Here is a 20396-nt window from a genome sequence, read left to right on the forward strand (position 1 = left end):
TACCAGTCAATAAAGAGATTGTTCCTTGTGTCATGCGTTCAATATTTATGTAACCACAGGTTTCTGCCTATTGCTTTAATACGAAGACGACCTTCGATTATTCTCCTACATCACTCAATTATACCATGACAGTTCAGATTTGAATATTTCTTTTTGTCTTTCAAAGGCGAAATTGGAACGTTATAAATTATTTAAAATATTTTTTTTACTTTTATGTGAAAAGAAAATTCTAAGTTAGGAGCTTTAAATTTTCTTCTCGTAATTTTAGGATAGTTAAAATTTAAATAGTTTCAAAACGTTTAAATAGCAGAATTTTCTTTCAAAAGATAATTAGTTCAAATTTCGTTGAATCAGAGCCACATCATGTTTAAAAATGTTTACCTTTTTATAATTATAAATTTAATAAACACAACGCAATCACATTTAGATGCCGATTTTTTAAAAGATTTTTTAAATGCACAAATTGTACCAATAAAACTTCATTTCTTTGGTTGTTATGATATTGGTAAGATTATTAAATGTTTTTTTTTATCGCTATATTTTAATAAACATTGTAGAATTTCGAAAAAATTTCTTAAAAACATCAAATAAACACCTAATCTCTTTTAAAACGATTAATTCACCCATTAATATTCTTCAAACTAGACAAGAACAAACGTTTGTGTTAGATTCGAATTGTTTGGGTTTTGAAAATGTTTTAAAACAAGCTCAAATTTCAAATCTATTCTCGTATCCGTTTCGTTGGATCTTTATTGGGAATAAAAACGATATTTCGGTTGATTTAAACATTTTGATTGATAGTCGATTTTATTTAATAACAAAATCATTTCAAGAAGACGCTAAGAATAATTATGTAATTGATGTAAAGGCGATTTATAAAGTTTCTAAAACAAGCACTACTTATATAGAGAATCATTTAGGTAGATGGGACAAAAATAATTTATTTTTTAAGGATATTAATTTAATCAGAGATCGTTATAACATGTATCAAACAATTGTGAACGTTTCTTGTGTTATAACACATAAAGATACGTGGAAACATATGTGGGATTACCGGTAAAATAATTTGATTTCATTAAGTTATTAATTAATTTTTTAATATTTTATTGTTGTAGAAATAACCATATTGATGTTCAATCAAAAATAAGTTATATTTTAAGCCACACAATTCTTCATTCAATGAATGCTACAGGAAATTATTTAGTGAGAAATTCATGGGGATTTAGAAATGCTAGTACTGGTTTATACGATGGTATGGTTGGTGATGTACAAAGGCACAAAGTGGAATTAGGAGGTAAGAAATTAATAAATAAATAATATTATAAATAAACATAAGAAATTTATGTTTAGTAAATATAGTGGTCAATTTTTAGTTATCATTTTTTACTTCATTTAAATTTCGATTTATTCTGATATGATGCATGGTGACAGATTTGCATATAAAACTCTTTTTCTACAAATTGTTTATAACACACCTCATTATTTCTCCACATTAACAGAAAATAGAGTGCTTTAGCTTTAATTTAAGATATATATCACATTTTAATTCCTTAACCTTTCGGCAGGCGCGCCTATTTTTATTACACGAGCAGGCGCGTAGTGTACAGGGTGTCCCAATTTCGATCTCCGAAACTAAAAGAGATAGAAAAAAAGTAGCTTATATGTCATGATCTCGTTTTTCGAGAAAATGCTAATGCCGAAAACTCCGAACAGCTATCGTCTTTTGTTTTCGCCCTATCAGCAAAAACTGAAAATTTTGCAAAAACGACAATCGCGAATATTTCACTTATTATCAAAGATGGTGTATTATAAATAAAACATTATATGGGCAACTTTTTACGAAGAATTCAGTGGCGTAGGTAGAATTTTATTCCCATCTTTTATTTTCGAGATTTTAGACGTAACTTTATTTTTTTAAATGGAAACCATAGTTGGCTATGACTTAAAATAATTTGCTATTTTCTTCTGATAACAAATATATATAGTTTGTGGGGTATATTTCTTATAGTTATTGAATAATTAACAAAAATTCATTTTGTTCCATCTAAATCTAATGTATGTATTTAAAAGTTAACGTTGCTATGGTGATAACCATACATACTATGATGGAATATAATGTATCAATTTTTTTTGTTCTTTCTAAAACTATTGTATGTATTTAAAACTTAATGTTGTTATGGTGATAACCATACCATGAAAGCATTGTTTCCAATTATTGGCAAAGTTTGTAGCAAGGACAGTAGAATCTAACAGGACTGCTACATCCATTGTATTTTTGTAGTCGACTATGGGTTGGTTGCCTGCACTCTACGTCACACTATTTGCCACGCCTAGTAGATAACTGTCTATGTTTTTAGAGGTTATATGATAGACATTAATACCTCTAAAAACATAAAACTTCAAAACTAATATGAATACGTCTAGGATATAACCTCTAAAAACACACAGCAAACGCATAGACCATAACAACAGCTGGGCGTGGAAAATGGTGTGACGTAGTTTGCGGGTAGGCTGTCACAACAATGGATGTAGCAGTCCTGTTAGATTTTATTGTCCTTGAGTTTGTAGTAGTATTTAAAAATTCACTAACAACTCTGGCATTATGTGCTTGTGCTCCGTTATATTGAAAATATATCATTTGAGACATATTTAGTGGCAAATTGTCGACTAAAGGCTCAATGTGCTGCCTTAATATATTGAGGTATTTCCCTGAGTTTAAGTTTTTATGGTAGATACTATATGCCAAAACTCTATTATCTAAAAAGGCACACCATACATTGAACCCCAATCATCTTTGAACACTCAGAGACTTCATCGGTCCAGATGACGTTTTGAACAAACAGCAGATTATTTAATTTTTCTAAATATCATCTACAAAATTTTAATCTTAGATTGACATCTCCGGCAGGTAAATAATGAGTTAGCCCCGCTTTGTATGGTTTATACTTATTTTTCTTTCATATTCGGGAGCAGCGGCTTTTGGGTGAGACGTCTTGTTGCAATTTCTCTTGCAGGTCATTTTGGTATGTTTTTGTATGTGGTTTGGGGAAGGACCAAATATCCATTAAATTTTCTGCTAACCGGCTGAAGGTTCTTACGTGCGGTTGTCTTCTTTCTGGATATCTTGTGAAATAAAATTCCGCGGCTAACGTCGCATTCTTATCTGATAACATATAGCATTCCATCATGTTACATTTTTCATAATTTTCGAAATTCATTGTAAAGTTTTATTCAGTTTTGTTATACTTTGACACTTAACACGCTGGTGCATAATGCCAGCACATAATGCCAGAGTTGATATCGAATTTTTAAATACAAACTTTGGCAATTATTTGATTCATTATGTTCCATCATAGTATGTATGGTTATTACCATAGCAACATTAACTTTTAAATACATACATTAGATTTAGATGGAACAAAATGAATTTTTGTTAATTATTCAATAACCATAAGAAATATACCCTACAAACTATACATATTTGTTATCAGAAGGAAATAACAAATTATTTTAGGTCATAGCCAACTATGGTTTCCATTTAAAAAAATAAAGTTACGTCTAAAATCTCGAAAATAAAAGATGGGAAAAAAATTCTACCTACGCCACTGAATTCTTCGTAAAAAGTAGCCCATATAATGTTTTATTTATAATACTCCATCTTTGATAATAAGTGAGATATTTGCGAATGTCGTATTCGCAAAATTTTCAGTTTTTGCCGATAGGGCGAAAACAAAAGACGATAGCTGTTCGGAGTTTTCGGCATTAGCATTTTCTCGAAAAACGAGATCATGACATGTAAGCTACTTTTTTTCTATCTCTTTTAGTTTCGGTGATAGCCTATGCGGACATCGAAATTGGGACACCTGTACAATGTACACATAGGAAAATTTCTTCTTTTGGGGGAAATTTACATGTTAATTCACAAAAAAAAAACAATACAGAGAATACACGACACTTTATTGTTATATTTTATGTGTTTACAATAACATAATAACATAATGAACAACTAATAAATCAATTATGAGTCAGAGTCTGAATGCATTTCACAAGTCGAGCAAGTTATCATAGTTTTTGAGTGTTTTTTACATATGAATTGCTTACATTTACAACATTTTTGTGTAGTATTTGTATTTGTACACAATTTACACCTCCCTCGTTTTTTAGATTGAGTTGGTTGTGTTTCCGACGTCCCGCACTCAGCGCCCATGTAGGATATTTGCAAAAACGCTCGAATATCCTTTGGCAGCGAAATTATTTGAGCTCTCATAATTAGTTGCTCTTTCATTAAAGTAATTGCTAAATTACTTAAGAAAATTCTTCGACGACACTGATTTCCCGTAGAATGTTTTGTAAAATACTCTAGTGACCCTTGAAATAGAGTAGGCAGCGCACATCTTATCAACCGTATCTACTGCTCTTTTTGTTTAATTATAACTTAAAATTATTTCGGGTTTATGAGATTCTTCGTCAACTTTCGGTAAGTTGTGCATCGTTGATAATAATATAACGGCTTTGTTTTTTCTTGGGACATAAGAGACTAATGCAGATCTTGTTGAAAGCCAAATAAAGATGATTGAGGTTGACGATTTTTATTTGGCAAAAACTCCGGAGGAATTTCACGTTTGTTTTTACGTAATGTTCCGATGAATGTAATTTTTTTTTCTAGAAGATATATAGCTAAGGTTAAGCTACTATACCAATTTTCCAGAATTTTCAATTGGTGTTATTAACCGTTTCACAATGTCGATGGGTGAATTGGAAACTTTATAAATTCCATTTGGTTGTTGCCCACAATAAATGGCAAAAATTTTTATACCGTATTTAGCAGGTTTGCTTGGTATATATTGCACAAAACTACATCTACCTCTAAACGAGTGCAACATTTCGTCAATGGTTACATATTCGCTAACGTTATAACTGTTTTTACAATTATTGACAAAGGAATCAAGGATTGATCTGATTGGAGCCAACTTATCCGTTTTCTTCCTTTCATTCCTTGTTGATTTATCATCAAAACGAAGACTTCTCAACAGAAATAAAAATCGCTTGGAACCCATTACTGCTCGGAGAATTTGAATGCCGGTGCCATCACTATTCCACAGATCCATCACGTTTACATGAGATCCTTTCTTCGTACCAATCAAGAAAAGAGTTCCAAATAAAGCTAATATTTCGCAAATTGTTGTATTTTGGCAGTCTCGTTCCCTCGAATATGAAATCGTATTACGTTTGGGTGCGATGTATTTATTTGTATATCGGACAATATCGTTGATTATGTTTGGAGTAATAATTGCTTGAAATGCACTTATTTCGTCGGTAATGTTCCGTGTTTTTGTTGTTAGTCCAGGTAGAACTTGTCCTTTTTATTACTTTCGGTTTTCCTCTTCCTAGAAAAAAGTCACCACTTCTTGTGTGTGCTTCCTCTGTTTCATTGGCGCTCTGCTCTGAGTCACTATCATGTTCACTTTGCACAATTTCTTCTTCTTCATCGGATATATCGCTATCGTCGATACTTTCCTTAGGTTCCTCTTCCAAAAAATCTAACAAGCCATCTCTCAAATTATCATTTCCTGACATTCTGAATAAAAATAAAGAGATCATTCAGGTAAAAATTAACTAAATAAATCCTAAGTTTTCAGCGTTAATTTCGTGTTTTAAAAATAAAGATTTCAAAATATTAACCTACCTTAACACGAACAGGCGCGTACGTGTATTTTGTACACAAACTCACTTAATCTCACTAATTTATTTTTTTTGTAATTTCTAAAGCCTCTCAAAAAATTTTCAAACGTAGCCTTCAAAAGACAAATTAACTCTAAAGCAATACCTGCTAAAGAAAGGTTTATTTCTCCGGAAATTACGTCATTCTACCCCTTAAACACAATTGTGTGTACTTTGTACACAAGCGCGCCCGCCGGAAGGTTAAAATACACTGTTGGACATAATTCACGAGCACACCCTATATAATCTGAACGCGTGAAGATAAATCCATGATATTTGCGGAGCACAAAGGTTTACTGTAGACGAGTTTATTCATCGAGTTTCGAGTTGTTCCGTCGCGGCAGTGTTGACTGAGCCGCTCTTCCAAGTGGAACATTCCGTCGTTATGGAGACCGAAGTGGATGGAAAATACCGGTCGTTTTTAGTGTGGTGTGAGGAACCACATTGTTATCGTACTCTGTGCGCAATGGATGGGCGATCGCGTTACTTAAGCGAGGAATGTTTGAGGGTTTGCACATTGAGGGTGTATCGTTCCGTCAAATTGCGCGTCGTCTCGACCGGTCGTTATCGGCAGTGCAACGGGCATGGCGAGAATGGTCTGAGGTAGGACATAGGTACCTTCAGCCCAAGGTTTATATATAAGAGGTTGCCTAGGTTCGTACGCAACCATACTGCGCATTACGTCACATGTGGAAAATAATACCGCCAAGCAATTCAAATTAAACAAAGGCATGGAGCACCACATGGCCATGAGGTTGCGTGCGCAATCCGTGATCGCTTACGTCACGACACTCTTGCTCTTGCCCCTCGCCCACAACCTAAAATCAAAGTATTGCAGCATAGGAACTTAGACAACCTTTAATATATAAACCTTGCCTTCAGCCGCGGCCGGGAGGGCCCTGCGTGACCCCAGCACACGAGGATCGCACTCTTGTGCTCAGCGCTTTAGCGTCGTGTGAGTCCTCCTCAAGGCAACTTGGAGCTGTTTGGCCACCGGCAGGGTAAGGCGCACTCACTACGCGAACTGTACGGCGGCGTTTGGTAGATAGTGGACTGCGCGTGCGTCGTGCGAAACAGCGGATCCCAGTAACATCCGAGCACCGCAGCATACGTCACGAGTGGGTCAACGCTAGGCATAAGTAGGTTGCCGAGTAGAGGGACATTTTGTTTTCCGACGAATCAAGATTCGAATTGAGCACCGGTGATGCGCGAATTTTAGTTCGTCGGAGACGTGGTGATCGTCTACTCGAGCAGTGCGTGCAAGAATGCCGACAACCGAGCATTATGGTTTGGGGTGCTATTACACATGGTGGACGTACACGTCTGCTGCGTGTATAGCAGACCATGACGGGTCAACGATACGTAGATGAGGTGCTACGGTCCGTTGTGCTCCCCAACGTTCGGCGGCTCCCAGGTCTGCTATACATGCACGACAACGTATAACAGCACATCGGGCGTGTTGTACAGACCTTTGTGGAAGAGCGCCGTATACGAATGCTTCCATGGCTAGCTCGGTTTCCGCATCTGAATCCGATCAAACATGTTTGGGAAATGACTGGTCGGAGACTTCTACGTTATCCGGCTTCCTCGGCTATCGTTGAGGAGCTATGGAGGCGAGTTGAGGTGGCATGGTTGGCCATCCCTCTTGCTACAATACAGCGACTTATAGACTCCATGCCACGTCGTGTAGCGATGGTACGCGAAGCTCACGGGGGATACTCTCGCTATTGATGTTTCTCCTCCCAGCAGAGTTGTGCCGCTCTCCATGTAAGAGTAAGTTACACTACTTTAGTACTACTTACATACCAAATTTTATTGCGTTAGACACACGCGTTCAGATTATACAGAGTGTGCTCGTGAATTATTTCCAACAGTGTAAGTTCAATGCGATTTTTTTAATTAAGATTTTTTTAGCATTGGAGAAACGTCGGATTTTCCTAAAAAAATCTTACTCTGGAAATTGTTTACATCAAATCTCGTTATTTCTATACATTATACAAAAATGGAATCTCTTAACTTTAAATGAAGATAGAAATCACTTTCCAACTCCTTAAAATAAGGTTGTTATGATTTATTTAAATTTAGACTTTTTTTGGCATTACCCAAATTGATAGATTTCTATTGAAGAGTCCTTTTTTGCAAATTGTTGATTACAAACCCCATTATTTATCGACATTATCATAAAATGCTGTGTTTTAGCTTTAATTTAAGATATACATCACATTCTAACTCCTTAAAATAAAGACAATGCGATTTTTTTAATTTCCACTTTTCTTTGGCATTGCAGAAACAACGGGTTTTCCTAAAAAAATCTTTTTCTGGAAATTGTTTACATCAAACCCCATTATTTCTGTACATTATCCAAAAATGGAATCTCTTAACTTTAAATGAAGATATAAATCATTTTCCAACTCCTTAAAATAAGGTCGTTATGATTTATTTAAATTTAGATTTTTTTGGCATTACCCAAATTGATAGATTTCTATTCAAGAGTCCTTTTTTGCAAATTGTTGACTACAAACCCCATTATTTATCGACATTATCATAAAATGCAGTGTTTTAGCTTTAATTTAAGATATACATCACATTCTAACTCCTTAAAATAAGGTCAATGCGATTTTTTTAATTTCCACTTTTCTTTGGCATTGCAGAAACAACGGGTTTTCCTAAAAGAATCTTTTTCTGGAAATTATTTACATCAAACCACGTTATTTCTGTACATTATACAAAAATAGAATCTCTTAACTTTAAATGAAGATATAAATCACTTTCCAACTCCTTAAAATAAGGTCGTTATGATTTATTTAAATTTCGATTTTTTTTGACATTACCCAAATTGATAGATTTCTATTTACGCCTTCTTTTCTGCAAATTGTTGATAACAAACCCCATTATTTATCGACATTATCATAAAATGCAGTGTTTTAGCTTTAATTTAAGATATACATCACATTCTAATTCCTTAAAATAAGGTCAATGCGATTTTTTTAATTTCCACTTTTCTTTGGCATTGCAGAATCAACGGGTTTTTCTAAAAGAATCTTTTCCTGGAAATTATTTACATCAAACCACGTTATTTCTGTACATTATACAAAATTAGAATCTCTTAACTTTAAATGAAGATATAAATCACTTTCCAACTCCTTAAAATAAGGTCGTTATGATTTATTTAAATTTCGATTTTTTTTGACATTACCCAAATTGGTAGATTTCTATTTACGCCTTCTTTTCTGCAAATTGTTGACTACAAACCTCATTATTTATCGACATTATCATAAAATGCAGTGTTTTTACTTTAATTTAAGATATACATCACATTCTAACTCCTTAAAATAAGGTAAATGCGATTTTATTAATTTCCACTTTTATTTGGCATTGCAGAAACAACGGGTTTTATTAAAAGATCTTTTTCTGGAAATTATTTACATCAAACCCCGTTATTTCTGTACATTATACAAAAATAGAATATCTTAACTTTAAATGAAGATATAAATCACTTTTCAACTCCTTAAAATAAGGTCGTTATGATTTATTTAAATTTAGATTTTTTTTTGACATTACCCAAATTGATAGATTTCTATTTACGCCTTCTTTTCTGCAAATTGTTGATAACAAACCCCATTATTTATCGACATTATCATAAAATGCAGTGTTTTAGCTTTAATTTAAGATATATATCACATTCTAACTCCTTAAAATAAGGTCAATGCGATTTTTTTAATTTCCACTTTTCTTTGGCATTGCAGAAACAACGGGGTTTATTAAAAGATCTTTTTCTGGAAATGTTTTACATCAAACCTCGTTATTTCTATACATTATACAAAAATAGAATCTCTTAACTTTAAATGAAGATATAAATCATTTTCCAACTCCTTAAAATAAGGTCGTTATGATTTATTTAAATTTCGATTTTTTTTAACATTACCCAAATTGATAGATTTGTATTTAAGCTTTCTTTTCTGCAAATGGTTTATAACAAAGCCCATTGTTTTTAGCTTTAATTTAAGATATACATCACACTCTTTTTGGCACTGACGGTTTTCCTATAAAATTGTTATTATAGAATGAGAATAAAAGAGCTACTGTCCGAAATGGAACACATTTTAATGTTAATTAGATGTAACTTTAATTGGAATTTTATTTTAGGTACTGGAGCATTTACTACAATTGATAGAATAGAATTCGCAGACTATATCGCACCAATATATAAATCAAAAGCAAGTTTTATGTTTCGAGCCCCACCATTATCATCTGTTAGTAATGTTTTAACATTACCGTTTACCAAACAAGTTTGGATGGCGAGTTTTTTTCTGTCCATTTTAATTTGTACGGTGATGTATATAATTTCAAAATGGGAGTGGAGCGAAGATGATTTTAAAATCACTTTCGAGGGAAAATCGGACGTTTTGCTTCCGAGTTTTATCGAATCCTTCGTTTTTAGTTTAGGCGCAATTTGTCAGCAAGGCTGCAAAGTTGAGCCGAAAAGCGTAGCGGGAAGAATTTCCGCTTTGGTATCGTTATTAATTTTCTTATTTTTATACACGTCCTATTCCGCTAATATTGTTGCTTTACTACAATCAACCAGCGATAGTATTAACACCATTGATGATTTGCTTAACTCAAGGATTCAGTTGGGTATGGAGTTAATGCCTTATAATCATTATTTTAAAGTATTATTTTAATAATTTTAATCGGTAAGTAGTTGATTTGAATCAATTGTTAGTTAAGTTATGGTGTAAGAAAACAACTTTATGACACGAAAATTGAACCAAAAGGATCTTCCCCAAATTTTTTGGATATTGATGCGGGTATGAAGAAAGTGCGAGAAGAATTTTATGGTTTTTATGTTGAAAATTCGCGCGCATATAAAGTTGTCTCGGAAACTTTTCTTGAACATGAAAAATGCAGTTTGAGAGGTGTGCCATACATAAATTTCGGAGATACTTGGATTACTATGGCAAAAAAGTCCTCTTATAAGAAGCTTGTTAAATACGGGTAAGGTTTACTTAGGCCCACTTTTACCATCCTCCTGATAAACTATCTAGAGGATAGTTGCCATGGTTACGGCGGTTTTAAGCGCTCTCATTGGCTAAGAACTGGATTTATCTATCGGATAAATTTATCAGGTGGTGGTAAAAGTGGGCCTTAAATAATTAAAAATAAAAATTCAAGTTATATTTTAATAGATTTAGGAAAGCGTTTGAAAGTGGAATTCAAAATCGGGAAATCAGAAAACTTTACGTTTCAAAACCAGTTTGTCATACGTCGGAGAGTAGTTTTGGTAGCGTTGGGTTAAAGGATTCTTATTATGCTTTCGTCATATTTGCAATAGGAATTGGGACTGCTTTAATGTTGTTAATTCTCGAGATGGTTATTAATAAGAAACAACAAGAATTAATTACTACTTGGAAAAGTGTTCAAAATTACGTTAATCAAAATGTTATTGAAAAATTGAATCAAATTTAAAATAAATAAACACGAACTTTAAAAGCAAATTGCATTAAAATAAAAAAATCGATTACAACTAGATATCAATCAAACAATTTTCTAAACTCTCAATATCAGAAATTGAGAAAATAAATCCACATTAACTTTTTCCCATTCTCTAACAGACTATTTAAATAAAAATAGGTTAACATTTCGTCTCTTTTTCAAAATGCATTCGTTGAAAGTACTCGTTTTTGTGTCTCTTGTTTACACGACGGAATGTTACGATAAAAATCGGATAAATTTTATTAAAGATTTCCTCCAATTTGAACAACCACCAATAAAGGTATTTGCGTTCGTTTGTTGGGAAATTTGTAAGATTTATTTTATATTTTTCGAAATTAATAAATCATTGAAATTAATTATTTTAGCTTACAAAATAGAAATGGCCAACAATCTAAAAAATCTTCAAATTTCTTTTAGAAGCATCAAAGATGTGTTATTACCTCACGGAGGCGACAATTATTATTTTTTTATTTTAGATACAAAATGTAACAACTACACATCACTCCTACACATTGTAAATTTACAAAAACTAGCAACATTCGAGTTAGCCATACGTCTCAAGATGGCTAAACCAGAATGTATCTAGTTCTAGGTTTAGTTCAACCAATTATGTACTCTTTTACATATTCTTTTAGGTTAATAACCGTTTTTTAAGATCCCCTTACCGTTGGCTAGTCATCGGGAATCAAATAACAATACCACAATATTTAAACATTTTATTAGATAGTCGGTTTTACATCGCCGAGGAAAAATCTGGTCGTTACATTTTAAAAGCGTTGTATAAACGGACTAAATATGACGATGACTTCATCAAAAATGACGTTGGCGAATGGAGTAGTGGATTTTTGTATTATAACGAATTAAGTTGGGCGAAAAATCGATCTAATTTAAATGGATTAGTTATGAACAGTTCGTTAATGACACATAGATATGTTGAAGATAATAATCAATTATTGAGGGGGTTATGGAATAATAGGTACCCAAATTAATTAAATTCGTTTAGAAACATTAGGGTTTGGCCGTGCGTCTTTAGACGATACTTTCTACGTCTAGTGTTAGTTCTAGTTTTACACTAACACTATCACTAGAACTAACACATGACCTAAAACTAGAATCATTCGTGTTTAGCCGTCCTGAAAGACGTGCTGCTAATTCCGAATGTTTCTAGTTCTCGGTCTAGTGTTAGTTCTAGTATTGCATTCGCAGTATCACTAAAACTAACATAAGATGTAGAACTAGAATCATTTAGATTTAGCCGTCTTGAGAGACGTGCGGCTAAACCCAAATGATTCTAGTTCTAGATCTAGTGTTAGTTCTAGTGATAGTGGTAGTGTGAAACTAAAACTAACACTAGACCTAGAACTAGACTCATTTGGGTTTAGCCGTCTTTAGAGACGTGCGGCTAAACCCAAATGATTCTAGTTCCAGGTCTTGTGTTAGTTCTAGTATTGGATTAGCAGTATCACTAGAACTAACATAAGATCTAGAATTAGAATCATTCGGGTTTAGCCATCTTGAGAGGCGAATGGCTAAACCCAAATGATTCTAGTTCTAGATCTAGTGTTAGTTCTAGTGATAGTGGTAGTGTAAAACTAAAACTAACACAAGACCTAGAACTAGAATCATTCGGGTTTAGCCGTCTTGAGAGACGTGCGGCTAAACTCAAATGATTCTAGTTCTATATCTAGTGTTAGTTCTAGTGATAGCGGTAGTGTAAAACTAAAACTAGCACTAGACCTAGAACTAGACTCATTTGGGTTTAGCCGTCTTTAGAGACGTGCGGCTAAACCCAAATGACTCTAGTTCTAGGTCTTGTGTTAGTTCTAGTATCGGATTAGCAGTATCACTAAAACTGACATAAGATGTAGAACTAGAATCATTTAGATTTAGCCGTCTTGAGAGACGTGCGGCTAAACTCAAATGATTCTAGTTCTAGATCTAGTGTTAGTTCTAGTAATAGCGGTAGTGTAAAACTAAAACTAGCACTAGACCTAGAACTAGACTCATTTGGGTTTAGCCGTCTTTAGAGACGTGCGGCTAAACCCAATTGATTCTAGTTCTAGGTCTCGTGTTAGTTCTAGTATCGGATTAGCAGTATCACTAAAACTAACATAGGATGTAGAACTAGAATCATTTAGATTTAGCCGTCTTGAGAGACGTGCTGCTAAACCCAAATGAGTCTACTTCTAGGTCTAGTATTAGTTTTAGGTTTACACTAGCATTATCACTAAAACTAACACAAGACCTAGAACTAGAATCATTCGGGTTTAGCCGTCTTGAGAGACGTGCGGCTAAACCCAAATGATTCTAGTTCTTGGTCTAGTGTTAGTTCTAGTGATAGTGGTAGTGTAAAACTAAAACTAACAATAGAGCTAGAACTAGACTCATTTGGGTTTAGCCGTCTTTAGAGACGTGCGGCTAAGCCCAAATGATTCTAGTTCTAGATCTAGTGTTAGTTCTAGTGATATTGGTAGTGTAAAACTAAAACTAACACTAGACCTAGAACTAGACTCATTTGGGTTTAGCCGTCTTTAGAGACGTGCGGCTAAACCCAAATGATTCTAGTTCTAGGTCTTGTGTTAGTTCTAGTATCGGATTAGCAGTATCACTAAAACTAACATAGGATGTAGAACTAGAATCATTTAGATTTAGCCGTCTTGAGAGACGTGCTGCTAAACCCAAATGAGTCTACTTCTAGGTCTAGTATTAGTTTTAGTTTTACACTAGCATTATCACTAGAACTAACACAAGACCTAGAACTAGAATCATTCGGGTTTAGCCGTCTTGAGAGACGTGCGGCTAAACCCAAATGATTCTAGTTCTAGATCTAGTGTTAGTTCTAGTGATAGTGGTAGTGTAAAACTAAAACTAACAATAGAGCTAGAACTAGACTCATTTGGGTTTAGCCGTCTTTAGAGACGTGCGGCTAAGCCCAAATGATTCTAGTTCTAGATCTAGTGTTAGTTCTAGTGATATTGGTAGTGTAAAACTAAAACTAACACTAGACCTAGAACTAGACTCATTTGGGTTTAGCCGTCTTTAGAGACGTGCGGCTAAACCCAAATGATTCTAGTTCTAGGTCTTGTGTTAGTTCTAGTATCGGATTAACAGTATCACTAAAACTAACATAGGATGTAGAACTAGAATCATTTAGATTTAGCCGTCTTGAAAGACGTGCTGCTACACCCAAATGAGTCTACTTCTAGGTCTAGTATTAATTTTAGTTTTACACTAGCATTATCACCAGAACTAACACAAGACCTAGAACTAGAATCATTCGGGTTTTGCCGTCTTGAGAGACGTGCGGCTAAACCCAAATGATTCTAGTTCTAGATCTAGTGTTAGTTCTAGTGATAGTGGTAGTGTAAAACTAAAATTAACACTAAACCTAGAACTAGACTCATTTGGGTTTAGCCGTCTTTAGAGACGTGCGGCTAAACCCAAATGATTCTAGTTCTAGGTCTTGTGTTAGTTCTAGTATCGGATTAGCAGTATCACTAAAACTAACATAAGATGTAGAACTAGAATCCTTTAGATTTAGCCGTCTTGAGAGACGTGCTGCTAAACCCAAATTGTCTATTTCTAGATCTAGTATTAGTTTTAGTTTTACACTAGCATTATCACTAGAACTAACACAAGACCTAGAACCAGAATCATTCGGGTTTAGCCGTCTTGAGAGACGTGCGGCTAAACCCAAATGATTCTAGTTCTAGGTCTTGCGTTAGTTCTAGTATCGGATTAGCAGTATCACTAAAACTAACATAGGATGTAGAACTAGAATCCTTTAGATTTAGCCGTCTTGAAAGACGTGCTGCTAAACCCAAATGAGTCTACTTCTAGGTCTAGTATTAGTTTTAGTTTTACACTAGCATTATCACTAGAACTAACACTAGATCTAGAACTAGAATCATTTGGGTTTAGCCGCACGTCTCTCAAGACGGATAAACCAGAATGATTCTAGGTCTTGTGTTAGTTCTAGTATTGGATTAGCAGTATCACTAGAACTAACATAAGATCTAGAATTAGAATCATTCGGGTTTAGCCATCTTGAGAGACGTGCGACTAAATTATGTTATGGCGCCTCGAATGAGGTCGGTTGCAGTTGATATTGAGTGATTAAGATTATATGAACCTGAAATTGCTCTCCATATTGTAACGACTCGGCCGCGAGTGGTTTCTGCTTTATAATTGCTATAATGCTTTCTAATATAATTGCGGCCGAAGCTCAATGATCAATATCACATCAATCAGAAATATTCATGGCACTGAAAATCCTGTGTGGTTGATGTGTTAGTAGTTAGTGATTTTTAATTGTAATTGTTTCTTATGTTTAGAAACAGACACATTGACACTGAGCTCAAAGTTCAATTTCGTAAATGGAATAACGCATTAATTGCAATAAATTCTATCGGAAATACCACAGTAACCACCACGTGGGGAGATTACAACGAAACAACCGGTCTTTTTTCCGGTATGATTGGCGATTTGCAAAGTGGTCGATCAGATATCGGTGGTAGCTCAGCTTTTATTCTATGGAATAGAATCGGAGTGGTCGATTACGTTTCAGCTGCTTCTTCGCACTCAACTTGTTTCATTTACAGAGCGCCCTCTTTATCGGTTGTCTCAAACGTTTTTATATTACCATTCCGACATTCAGTTTGGGCCGCAAGCTGCGGGTTAATACTAATGATATGTGTAACAATGTACGTAATCATCAAGTGGGAATATAAAGATGAAGAATTTTTAGAAAGTTTACAACCAACATCGAATATTTTGCTACCATATTTTTCGGACGTGTCAGTTTTAACTTTCGGCGGAGTTTGTCAACAAGGAACCGAAGCAGAACCAAGGAGCGTTTCGGGACGTCTTACAATGTTAATCTCTTTTATTGCTCTAATGTTTTTATACACGGCATATTCGGGTACTATTGTGGCAATGCTCCAATCAAGCAGTGAAACTGTTAATTCAATCGAAGCCTTTTTGTATTCAAAAATTGAATTGGGCGTTGAAAATGTTACATATATGCCTACATTTTTTCGGGTAAAAAATTGTTAATTTAAAAATTAAATTAATTTAAAATTGGATTACTTTTAGAATCTTACCGAACCAATTAGAAAAGCTATTTACGAGAAGAAAATTGCTCCTCAAGGAAAATTTAAACATCTAATGGACGCTGAAGCTGGAATTAAAAAAGTACGAGAAGAATTTTTTGCTTTTCACATGGAACCATCAGCAGCTTACACCATTATTCGACGAACGTTTCAAGAAAATGAAAAATGTTCATTACGGGAACTATATGTTTGGACGATTAGTTTACCATATTTAACGGCTGCAAGAAATTCGTCTTACAGGGAATTAATTAAAATTGGGTAATTAGAAACGATTTAACGAACATTTTGATGGTAACAAAATTGTTTATAGCTTAAGAAAAGTGGAAGAAACAGGTATTCATGATCGCGAGTATAAAATATTGTACTTGAAGAAACCGGAGTGTCAAGGAGGAGGAAGTACTTTCGCCAATGTTGGTCTCACAGAATGTTATTTCGCATTTTATATCTTTGCAATTGGTTGTGTTATTAGTTTAGTTTTATTAGGATTTGAGTTGATTATTTTTAAAAAACAAACATTTATATAATAAGTATATTAATGGTTTTGGCACTTTATGTATCACGAAAGTTGAGAATAAATGTTCACTTCTGTAATTCATTATGAAATTTCAAATATTGCTTTTTCAAAAACTAAAAGTTATTTTTCAAAACGGGTTGGTTCATTGGAAAGAGGATACTTTTATTAACACTTTGGGAAATTTTCATAGTCATATTCCAAGAAGTGGATTTTATACGAATTTTTAAAACTTAATCGGCGAAAATTGAAAAATTGGAAAAAATTTTTGATCATTTCAAAAATTTATTTCTCAAGAACTGAAATTGATTTTTCAAAACGGCTTTTTGCATTAAAAAGAGGATACTTTAATTAATAATGGGTGATATTTCCACAAGGATCCTTCAAGAAATTAATTTTATAGCGAATTTTGAAAATTATCGAAAAACATCGAAAATTTTATCAAAACTTCAAATATTGTTTTCTCAAAAACTAAAAGTTATTTTTCAAAACGTGTTGGTTTATTGGAAAGAGGACACTTTTATTAACACTTTGCGAAATTTTCATAGTCATATTCCAAGAAGTGGATTTTATACGAATTTTTAAAACTTAATCAGCGAAAATTGCAAAATTAGAAAAAAATTTTGATCATTTCAAAAATTTTTTCTCAAGAACTGAAAGTGATTTTTCAAAACGGCTTTTTGCATTAAAAAGAGGATACTTTAATTAATAATTGGTGATATTTCCACAAGGATCCTTCAAGAAATGAATTTTATAGCGAATTTTGAAAATTATCGAAAAACATCGAAAATTTTATCAAAACTTCAAATATTGTTTTCTCAAAAACTAAAAGTTATTTTCCAAAACGTATTGGTTCATTGGAAAGAGGACACTTTTATTAACACTTTGGGAAATTTTCATACTCATATTCCAAGAAATTGATTTTATATGAATTTTTAAAACTTAATCGGCGAAAAGTACAAAATTCGAGAAAATTTTCGTTTATTTCACAAATTTATTTCTCAAGAACTAAAAGCGATTTTTCAAAACGGCTTGTTGCATTAAAAAGAGGATACTTTAATTAATAATTGGTGATATTTCCACAAGGATCCTTCAAGAAATTAATTTTATAGCGAATTTTGCGAATTATCGATGAAAATTGCCACATCGAAAATTTTATTAAAACTTCAAATATTGTTTTCTCAAAAACTAAAAGTTATTTTCCAAAACGTATTGGTTCGTTGGAAAGAGGACACTTTTATTAACATTTTGGGACATTTTCATACTCATATTCCAAGAACTGGATTTTATACGAATTTTTAAAACTTAATCGGCGAAAATGGAAAATTTGAAAAAATTGTCGATCATTTCAAAAATTTATTTCTCAAAAACTGAAAGTAATTTTTCGAAACTGCTTTTTGCATTAAAAAGAGGATACTTTAATTAATAATTGGTGATACTCCCACAAAGATCCTTCAAGAAATTAATTTTATAGCGAATTTTGAAAATTATCGATGAAAATTGCCACATCGAAAATTTTATCAAAACTTCAAATATTGTTTTCTCAAAAACTAAAAACTATTTTTCAAAACGGGTTGGTTCATCGGAAAGAGAACACTTTTATTTAATTAATTAATAAGCATTTATTGTTTTTGATAATTACAATTTTCCCTTTAATACATCCTAATATAATATATGTCATTAGTATATTATTTTCACCCTCCACCCTCTTCCTCCATTTCCATACCCTCGGCTCCTCGGCCCAATCCTCCCCTCATCCATCCCTTTGTCTCCTCACCCCCACAACCATTCTCATTCATCGTTTCCCCTCTCCCCTTTCGTTACACCTCCCCTCTTTTATTTGTGTCCTTCTTTCCTGTCTCTGCACATCTCGGTCCCTATCTCTCAACTCCCTCCACATCTCCCTACCCACCCTTCGTCTACTATTTATCTCAGTTACCAAGTAGCCCGCTCGTCTATAATAGTTGTCTCTGTCTCCTTTCCCATATTTGATCTTTCCCTCTCTAATTTCCCTCCAACACTCCCCCAAGATCCCGCAGTTTGGCCTCCCTTCTATTCTTTTTTCATATTTCACTGCTCTCCTGCCCCCCTCCACTCTGACTTTATCCACCTTTACCTCTTCCCTCACTATATACCCCGGTGTTTCTCTCGCCACCCCAAGCACCCATCTCCAGTATCTAGCTTGCACGTCCTCCAGCATTGTCTGCTCTCTCCATCCCCATACCTCTGCTCCATACATCATCACACTGCTAACCAGACCTTCAAACATAATCTTCCTCGCTACCACATTCCTTCCAAAGACTCTCTTCCCCCAACCCCATACTTGTCCCATCACCTTATTCGCCTTTTTTGCCATAGCTATCACATGCGACCCCTCCCTGTTGTCCTCCCTGAACACATACCCCAAGTAAGTATACTCCCTAACCTCCCCGATCTCTTTTCCCTCCCATCTCCAGTTTTCTGTTCTTTTTCTCCCCCCCTTACAAAACTTCATCATCCTTGTCTTCCCCACATTCACTTCCAGCCCCTTCCCCCTAAAATATCTTTCCAATGTCTTTATCATATCTTTCATCTCCGCCGCTTCTCTCGCCATGACCACGATGTCATCCGCGTATGCTAACATATGCACCTTTCTACCTCGTCCAAAACACGTCGCTCAGCTTATCTCCCACTTTTATCCTAGCCATAGTCTCCATGTATATTTCCTTCACTCTCGCAATTAGGTGTTCCGTGATCCCCCTCCTCTCCATCTCCTCCCACAACTTTCCCCTATCCACCTTATCAAAAGCCGCCTTCAAATCTATAAACAGGGCGTACAATTTCCCTCCCTTCTTATCCAGCTCTCTATCTGCCAGATGCTTCAACACGTACACGTTGTCGATTGCTCCTCTTCCCTTCCTGCCCATCCGGCAAAATTCCCCCCAACTCCATCTCCTCCTCCAGTCTTCTCAGCAGTATCTTCGTGTATATCTTGTATGCCGAGTCTAGTAGGTTAATTCCTCTGTAGCTCTCTACCCTTCCCTTATTACCCTTTTTATATACTGGGCAAATTACCCCCACTTTCCATCCCTCCGGAACCCCCCCCCTCCATACGCTATTCATCCCCTCCAACAACTTCACTCTCACCACCCTTGATGCTTCCAACCATGCCTCGTTCTGGATGCCATCTTCCCCTGGCGCCTTTCCCTTCTTCAATCCCCTAAGCACTGCTTCCATCTCCTCTTCTGCTATCTCCTCTCCCCTATCTCCCTCATAGCCTCCCAAACCTGTTAGCCTCGTTTCAACCCCTCCCAATAATCCCATAAAGTAACTCTTTCATTCTGTCATATGTATTTCGCTGGTTATCCTCTCCCTACCCTTCTTTCTCTTTTTCAGATACCTCCAGACCTCCCCTTCCCTTGTTATCCCTCTAATCTCTGCCGCTTCCTTCTCCCTCAGTTCTGTTTTCTTTCTACTGCATAACTCTCTGTATCCTCTCCTGGCCTCCCTATATCTATCCACCCCTATCTTCTCCCGTCTCCACTGCCTCAACCTCCTTCTCGCCTCCCTCGATTTTTAAA

The 20396-nt window shown here is 34.8% G+C and overlaps 2 protein-coding genes and 1 long non-coding RNA gene across 3 annotated transcripts; 2 read left to right on the top strand and 1 right to left on the bottom strand.

Moving 5' to 3' along the window:
• Positions 1 to 568: 568 nt before the first annotated feature.
• On the top strand, positions 569 to 11197 carry LOC111423999 (ionotropic receptor 75a-like). Its single transcript, XM_071201604.1, has 5 exons — positions 569 to 1056; positions 1116 to 1294; positions 9868 to 10391; positions 10445 to 10716; positions 10908 to 11197. The coding sequence occupies exons 1-5, from the start codon at positions 983 to 985 to the stop codon at positions 11185 to 11187; spliced, it is 1329 nt and encodes a 442-aa protein (XP_071057705.1). The 5' UTR covers positions 569 to 982; the 3' UTR covers positions 11188 to 11197.
• Positions 7842 to 9007, bottom strand: LOC139432794 (uncharacterized). Its single transcript, XR_011642464.1, has 4 exons — positions 8918 to 9007; positions 8553 to 8864; positions 8188 to 8499; positions 7842 to 8135 (listed from the first exon to the last, which is right to left on the bottom strand). It is a non-coding gene; the product is annotated as an uncharacterized lncRNA (long non-coding RNA).
• Positions 11198 to 15233: 4036 nt separating the features above from the next.
• LOC139429147 (ionotropic receptor 75a-like) lies at positions 15234 to 16902 on the top strand. Its single transcript, XM_071194638.1, has 3 exons — positions 15234 to 16254; positions 16309 to 16583; positions 16636 to 16902. The coding sequence occupies exons 1-3, from the start codon at positions 15541 to 15543 to the stop codon at positions 16847 to 16849; spliced, it is 1203 nt and encodes a 400-aa protein (XP_071050739.1). The 5' UTR covers positions 15234 to 15540; the 3' UTR covers positions 16850 to 16902.
• The last annotated feature ends 3494 nt before the right edge of the window (positions 16903 to 20396 follow it).

The sequence above is a fragment of the Onthophagus taurus genome, chromosome 2 (assembly GCF_036711975.1).
Source record: "Onthophagus taurus isolate NC chromosome 2, IU_Otau_3.0, whole genome shotgun sequence".
In the NCBI taxonomy this organism is placed as follows: domain Eukaryota; kingdom Metazoa; phylum Arthropoda; class Insecta; order Coleoptera; family Scarabaeidae; genus Onthophagus; species Onthophagus taurus.

Coding starts and splice junctions, on each gene's coding strand:
- LOC111423999 (XM_071201604.1), top strand. CDS start 983: ATGTATCAAACAATTGTGAACGTTTCTTGTGTTATAACACATAAAGAT. Junction 1,057..1,115: donor AAACATATGTGGGATTACCG/GTAAAATAATTT, acceptor TTATTGTTGTAG/AAATAACCATATTGATGTTC. Junction 10,717..10,907: donor AAGAAGCTTGTTAAATACGG/GTAAGGTTTACT, acceptor ATATTTTAATAG/ATTTAGGAAAGCGTTTGAAA.
- LOC139429147 (XM_071194638.1), top strand. CDS start 15,541: ATGTTTAGAAACAGACACATTGACACTGAGCTCAAAGTTCAATTTCGT. Junction 16,255..16,308: donor ATATGCCTACATTTTTTCGG/GTAAAAAATTGT, acceptor GATTACTTTTAG/AATCTTACCGAACCAATTAG. Junction 16,584..16,635: donor AGGGAATTAATTAAAATTGG/GTAATTAGAAAC, acceptor AATTGTTTATAG/CTTAAGAAAAGTGGAAGAAA.